Source organism: Rhinopithecus bieti, unplaced genomic scaffold (assembly GCF_001698545.2).
Source record: "Rhinopithecus bieti isolate Rb0 unplaced genomic scaffold, ASM169854v2 scaffold_20840, whole genome shotgun sequence".
In the NCBI taxonomy this organism is placed as follows: Eukaryota; Metazoa; Chordata; class Mammalia; order Primates; family Cercopithecidae; genus Rhinopithecus; species Rhinopithecus bieti.
The window spans coordinates 549192-556961 of record NW_016809955.1 but is presented as its reverse complement, the minus strand read 5'-3'; the positions used below and the strand labels follow the sequence as shown (position 1 = coordinate 556961).

Here is a 7770-nt window from a genome sequence, read left to right as displayed (position 1 = left end):
CTCTCCTTGTTGTCCCCAAGGAAGCAGCTTACTGCTCTCTGAGGAGGACCCCTTCCCTGAAAGGTAAAACTAAGGATGTCAGCAGAGAAATGTTTCCACCATTGGTGCTTGGTCAAAGGGGAAACTGATGAGCTCACTCTAGATGAGAGGGCAGTGAGGGGGAGACAGAGACTCGAATTTCCGGAGGCTCTTTCAGTTTTCTTTTCCGTTTTGTGCAATTTCACTTATGATACCGGCCAATGCTTGGTTGCTATTTTGGAAACTCCCCTTAGGGGGTACCCCTCAACTGGCCCTATAAAGAGCCAGCCTGAGCTGCAGAGGATTCCTGCAGAGGATCCTGTGACAGCACGTGGACCTCCCACAGCCTCTCCCACAGGTACCATGAAGGTCTCCGTGGCCGCCCTCGCTGTCATCCTCGTTACTACAGCCCTCTGCGCTCCTGCATCTGCCTCCCCATGTAAGTCCTGGTCTTGACCACCACAGCCTGTGGAGTCGGATCCTCTGCCTAGAATGCCCACCCCATCCCAATGACTGTCCCAGACCTTGCCCTCTTTTCAACTGTAGCATGAATATTGTCTGAACCCCATTATTTACATTCTTGTGGATTGTCGTACCCAGATGTCCTGTTGTCCTTGAGGGGTTTCTGTGCTGCTTCATGGCAGGGATCTCCTAATCAGTTTTCCTGTCTTCAAGATCTATACCCCCAAGGCCTACAGGAGTTCACTGAGTGTGGACTCATGTTGGGGAGATTAGTAGTCATGAGTAGCTCACACTGACTTTGAAACACGACTGACTCATGCCTGTCAGCAGCAGGGTTTCTAAGAAATTTAACTAAACTAAAACTTCCTGAGACCCTGAGATAGCCATATTCTCTCTCATTTCATAAATGTAAAAAATTGGCTTATGAGAGGGTATGTGGCTTTATTAGAGTGAATACATTTAAAAAACAAATAAAAACAAAGAGAAGATAATGAAAGCTAATTAAATGGCTACTCTGGATCAGGCATTGTGCTGATTTTTTTACATATTTTTTCTATTTCTTTCTTTTTTTTTTTTTTTTTTTTTTTAGGGGTTTTACTCTTTACCCCAGGGGGGGGGCTTGGGTCAGATCTCGGCTCACTGCAAGCTCTGCCTCCCGGGTTCACGCCATTCTCCTGCCTCAGCCTCCGGAGTAGCTGGGACTACAGGTGCCCACCACCATGCCTGGCTAATGTTTTATATTTTTTAGTGGACACGGGGCTTCACCATGTTAGCCAGGATGGTCTCGATCTCCTGACCTCGTGATCCGCCCTCCTCGGCCTCCCAAAGCACTGGGATTACAGGCGTGAGCCACCGTGCCTGGCCAATTTTTGTACATCTTATTTAATACCTACAACTCTTCTTTGAGTAGCTGTCCTTGACTTATAGATGAGAAAACAGAGAGGTTAAGTAACTTGTCCATGGGCAGGCACAGAGCTAGGAAATGGGGAGACTGATATTCAAACCTGGTTCCATCTCGCTGGGAAGATAAAAACTACTCCTCTGCTGGGAAGTGGCAACTGATGCTTCCCAGCGTGATCTTGAATTAACTGACCAACAAGAAGTTCTCTGTTGAGAGCCCTTCTCACTGAAGCTCAACAGGAGCTCTCAAGATATAATATGCATCTCCAGGCCCCTCTTAGGATCCTGGCTGAGTCATGGAGCCTGAGCTTTGGAAGCCTCCCCACAACCTGCCCCAAGTCTCAAAGAAACCAAGTTCTGAATCCATTGAGGATTCTGGAAGGGCAAGAATGAGGCCAGAGGACCCAGGACAAGCCAGGAGGAGGCCCTGAGAGCCAAGGGCAGAGGGTTATGGTGTAGAGGAGTGGATACAAGCTTGGCTCAAGGATTAGATGAGGGGTTGGAATCCCCACTCTGCCACTGTTTATCCATGGCCAAGTGACTTTACCTCTCTGAGCCTCAGTTTCTGTCAAGGAAGATAACAGTTCTTTCTAAATAAATCATACAAAGTGTCCAGCACAATGTCCAGTGTGCAGTAGCAATGAATAAAAGGGTCTCCCTCCTTCCTTTCCTCTTCCAGATGCCTCAGACACCACACCCTGCTGCTTTGCCTACATTGCCCGCCCACTGCCCCGTGCCCACATCAAGGAGTATTTCTACACCAGTGGCAAGTGCTCCAACCCAGCAGTCGTGTGAGTCTCAGCCCCATGGAGCCCTCCCAGAGGCTGTTCCCCCAGGAGTCCTCTGAGAGGATGCCCTACCCACTCCCACGCATCCTCCAGCTGCAAGCAGCCACAGTTCCTCCATTTCTAGCCTCAGGGTCCCCTGCTGTCATGAAAAAAGACTAGACAAGCTGTCCTTAGAGAATCCTGCCCACTCTGATGGACCATGTTCCTAGGACTCCAATCTTTTTTTTTTTTTTTTTTTTTTGAGACGGAGTCTGACTCTGCCCCCAGGCTGGAGTGCAGTGGCGCGATCTCGGCTCACTGCAAGCTCCACCTCCTGGGTTCACGCCATTCTCCTGCCTCAGCCTCCCAAGTAGCTGGGACTACAGGGGCCCGCCACCTCGCCCGGCTAGTTTTTTGTATTTTTAGTAGAGACGGGGTTTCATCGTGTTAGCCAGGATGGTCTCAATTTCCTACCCTCGTGATCCACCCACCTTGGCCTCCCAAAGTGCTAAGATTACAGGTGTGAGCCACCGTGCCCGGCCTAGGACTCCAATCTTTACTAGTGTGGCCTCTACTTCAACATGGTCTGGAATGCTCCTGTGTGGGGAAGATCAAGTCAGTCATCCCCCTTAAGTGAAGAACCCTACAGTCCCCCATATTTCACACCCAATCAAATCCACCTAAACCTCAGAGGAACTAGGGAGGAGAGGTCAGAGGTCAGGGATCTGTAATTGCAGTCAAATAAAAAAAAAAAAAAGCCATCCATCAAAGAAGAAATAAGGAAATAAGATTCACCTTTAAATATGCAAGCTAGTATATTTGGAAAAATATAATAAACCCTACTATATAGGAAATGCTTACTATGTGTCAAATGGCTTATGTGCATGATCGTTAAATTACACTTAGCTCTGACGAGTATGCATAATTCTCTCCATGTTTCAGGTATTAAAACTAAGATTCAGGGCCGGGCGCGGTGGCTCAAGCCTGTAATCCCAGCACTTTGGGAGGCCGAGACGGGCGGATCACGAGGTCAGGAGATCAAGACCATCCTGGCTAACACGGTGAAACCCCGTCTCTACTAAAAAAATACAAAAAACGAGCCGGGCGAGGTGGCGGGCGCCTGTAGTCCCAGCTACTCGGGAGGCTGAGGCAGGAGAATGGCGTAAACCCGGGAGGCGGAGCTTGCAGTGAGCTGAGATCCGGCCACTGCAATCCAGCCCGGGCGACAGAGCGAGACGCCAGCTCAAAAAAAAAAAAAAAAAAGTAACTAAAACTAAGATTCAGAGAGGTTTATTGACTTAGCCAAGGCTGCACAGTAAATGAGGGATGAAGCCCATCTCTAGAGCCTCCTCTTTCTGCTATAGCAAAGTCATTAGTGACAATTGCTTAAGAAATATATGGTAGAGACTTCAAAAATGAAAATGGTGCAATCCTGAAGTTTCCTATATAAGAGTGAAGTTTTGTTTTGTTTTGTTTTGAGACAGAGTCTCACTCACTCTGTTGCCCAGGGGGGAGTGCAATGGTGTGATCTCAGCTCACTGCATCCTCTGCCTCCTGGGTTCAAGCAATTCTCCTGCCTCAGCCTCCCAAGTAGCTGGGATTACAGGCACGCATCACCACGCCCAGCTAACTTTTGTAATTTTTGTGGAGATGGGGTTTCACCATGTTGGCCAGGCTGGTCTTGAACTTCTGAGCTCAAGTGATCTGTCCAGCCCGGCCTCCCAAAGTGCTAGGATTACAGGAGTGAACCACCGTGCCCAGCCAGGGTGAAGTTTTTTAATGCAAAAATTTTTATGACACTGGCAAAGTTAGAGGTATTCAAAGACAGACTTTGGGTCTGATGAATCTTTTGAAGTATAGTGGTAATATTTAACAACTACTAATTTTATTTCTGAAAACAAATATTTTTCAAAAGAAGAAAATCCTTCCCTGAGCACATACTATGGGCAGACACAGATTACTAAAGCCACTGTCCCAGCCCAACCTTATGGGGCTCATAGTCTAATAAGAGGGGCAAGACAGACACAGCAATGACTAGAGTACCCAGCAAAAAAACATGACAAGGGAAAGAGAGAGGGAACACATTCAGCTTCAGGGATTTACAGGTTTGCTGCAAATAGTGCTGTCTGAGGAGAGATTTGGCCCGGCAGAAAAAAGCCTGGGGAATGGGATATATCAGGAAGAGGGACTGTCCCCCAGGATTCTACTTTGGTTAATGTAGAGGCTCCATGTAGGAAAGCACAGAATGTCAGGAAAATGCAGCAAAAGTGCTAGAGCTGTCAAGTGTAAAATGAGCTAGAACAGGGAAAGCTGAGAAAACAGGAGTCCAGTTTAGCGGCTACTGTTGTTTTCCATGTGAGTAGCATTGGAACCTGAACAGTGCCTGAAGGAAAGGAGAAACAGGAGGTTTCAAAGAAAGACACCTTTGAAACCTTCAAAGGTGGAATTTGCAAGCCCTACAGGTGATTTGAGGTCAAGATCAAGGGAGAAAGATGGGGGTGGAGGATGACACTGAGGTTTCCACCTCTGGCTGGAGAAATGTAGAACCATCTTAAGCCTTGTGGAAGAGCTGTTTAAAGAGGAAAGAGCTAAGGTGCCAGCAAGATAACCCTGTGGATATATCCAGTGGTGACGGTGAAATAAAGGGTTGGTAGCTGAGGAAATGGTGTTAGGGCTGAAAATATGACATTCTTTTGTAGGAAAAAGGGGTATCCCAACTTTAAAAAGGCAATGCAGCCTGCCTTGGTGAGTATTGGCTCTAGAGCTAGTTTGCTTTGTTAGGACTCCAGCTATGACACTTGCTGAGTGTAGGCCTTTCAATTAACCTCTCGGAACCCCAATTTCCTCCTCTACAAAATAGGGTAATAGAAGTACTTCCCCCACTGGGTCACAGTAAGATGAAAATGCTTAGAATATGCTCTGGCACACAGTAGGTGCATAAATATTAGCTTATTATTATCATCATCATCTAAATGCATTATTGCATGCACTAAAGTAACAGGTGAAACTTAAGGAATGAATACAATTCATTCATTCACTTACTCATTCAATAAACATCCATTAAGCATCAACTGTGTGCCAGGCCCAGGGCCAGATACTTAGGAAAAAACACAAAGAAGAGAAAAGGGCAGCAGCTTTGAGAACATCCACTCTTAAGGGGCAGGCAGAAGGAGGAAGTCAGGCAAGCAGAGGGTGCTAAAAATGGAGGTAACAAGGGAAGACTTGGCAAGGAGGGGCTGTTCTTCGAGGTCACAATCTGCGGGGAGGTTGGGGGCAGGAAATGGAGGCCTGAGCTACCCTCACCTCAGGTATTGATTTCCTGGCTTTTAAATTTCCTAGTCACAGGTCAAGGATGCCAAAGAGAGAGTGATAGCAAGTCTGGCAGGATTTCCTGTATGACTCCTGGCTGAACAAGGGCAAGGTCTGGGTCTGAAACTCTCACACCACCCTAAATAAGAACACAAACTCTAGGAAGTATGAGAGGCCAGAATACTGCTTCTGCTCCCTTTCTTATCTCTGCACACCAGGGTGGGAGAAAAAGAGATGGTCAAGTGGCTCTGAATGAGGCTGGGAAAAGGGAAACCCAAAGAGAAACCAAGAAATCCTCATTCTCACCAGACAATCTAAGGCTTCACTTTGTCTGAAAACATTTAGGCTTAAGAATGTGCAGGACACATCCAAAAATGGTTAAGATGGTAAATTTTACGTTATGAATATTTTACCACGATTTAAAAAAAAAATTTCATGCTCTTAGGCACAGAATCAGGAGAACCACAAGAGATAGTGACTTTGACAGATACATCGATACATGCATATAGAAAGAATGAAAATATTAAACCAAAGAATGAATAAGTGATGAAATATTTAAATAAGGTGGGTACATAGCACAACAGAACATATTTGGGAATAATATTTCCATCTAGAGAATACATTTCTATTTTTTTTAATGTGATAGCAATCACAAAAGCAAAGGTGGAATTTCTGTGTTGTTTGAGATATATAATTCCTTTGTTATGCCATGTAATCATGTGGCATACTGTGTAGGTCAATAAGAGTTAAAAAATAAACTTCTAGCTGGACACAGTGGCTCACGCCTGTGATCCCTGTACTTTGGGAGGCTGACGTGGGTGGTCACCTGAGGTCAGGAGTTCAAGACCAGCCTGGTCAACAGGATGAAACCCTGTCTCTACTAAAAATACAAAAACATCAGCTGGGCATGGTGGTGCGCACCTTTAATCCCAGCTACTCAGGAGGCTGAGGCAGGAGAATCGCTTGAACCTGGGAGGCGAAGGTTGCAGCGAACTGAGATTGTGCCACTGCACTCCAGCCTGGGCAATAAGAGCAAAACTCCATTTCAAAAATAAAAAATAAAATAAACTTCTGGCCAGGCATAGTGGCTTACCCCTGTAATACCAACGTTTTCGGAGATTGAGGTAGGAGGATGGCTTGAGCCCAGGAATTTGAGACCAGCCTGGGCAACATGGTGAGAACTTGTCTCTACAAAAATAATTTTTAAAAAATTAACCACGTGTGATGGTGTACACCTGTGGTCCCAGCTACTCAGGAGGCTAAGGTGAGAGAATCACTTGAGCCCAGGAGGTTGAGGCTGCAGTGAGTTGTGTTTATGTCACTATACTCCAGCCTGGGTGACAGTGAGATCCTGTCTCAAAAATATAAATAAACAAACAAACAAACTTCTGGATGGCTGCACAGTAAATAGTTGAATTTCTTCCTATGAGAACCTCTAAAATAACATATCCAGTATTTGAACTTAAGTAAAATCAATGTTCAAATTTCAAATAATAAAAAAAATCCTAAAGGAAAAGCCAAAATGGGAAAGGGTAACTAGGCAGGACTGACCCTAAAGTAACGTGTTAATTGGCAGCACTGCTAGCAAGGCCCAAGGTCTCCCACAGGTAGAATCAGTCTCCCAGCAGACAGGTGAGGCAGGCAGCTGGACTGACCTTCATGACCCCCAACTTTTACATTTTCAGCTTTATCATCAATGCCTATAGAGATAAGGCCTCTGATTTTCATAGGCCTCCACATTCTCGCTGGTTACTTGGTGGAAGTGCTTTGACAGTGCCATTATCTCATGGCCCTCAACTCCCCTGAGCCACAATGTCTAGTACCAGGACTTTTAGTCTCATGTTGCTCTCATCCACCCTAAAGCAGAAGTTGCAGAGCATTCTAGTAACAACACATGAATGGTATTTTTCCAAACTTATTCATACATATTATCCTTTGAGCTTCACAGTAATTGTGCAAAGAATTATTTCTATCTACATTTCAGAGCTAAGCAAATAGACTCAGAGGCTTTAAGTGATTTGCCCAAAATGATCAAACTAATAAATGGTGAAATGAAGACTCAAGGTCACGCCCTTCTTTCATGCCCACCCATGCATAGATGTATTCATTTGTTGAGTGTGCCAGGCACTGCGTTGTCTAAAGCCAAATCAGATGTTCTTTCAAGAACTTCTCGGCCAGGGGCGGTGGCTCATGCCTGTAATCCCAGCACTTTGGGAGGCCGAGGCAGGTGGATCACGAAGTCAGGAGATCAAGACCATCCTGGCTAACATGGTGAAACCGTCTCTACTAAAAATACAAAAAATTAGCCCAGCGT

At 45.6% G+C, this 7770-nt stretch overlaps 1 protein-coding gene across 1 annotated transcript in view; it reads left to right on the top strand.

The window, feature by feature from the left end:
• The first annotated feature begins 214 nt into the window (after window positions 1-214).
• CCL5 (C-C motif chemokine ligand 5) overlaps window positions 215-7770 on the top strand; it is a 9285-nt gene continuing 1729 nt past the window's right edge. Inside the window, exons 1-2 of the mRNA XM_017891017.1 lie at window positions 215-457; window positions 2060-2171. Of these exons, the coding sequence (XP_017746506.1) occupies window positions 382-457; window positions 2060-2171 (188 nt within the window). The 5' untranslated portion in view covers window positions 215-381. The remainder of the gene's footprint in view (window positions 458-2059; window positions 2172-7770) is intronic.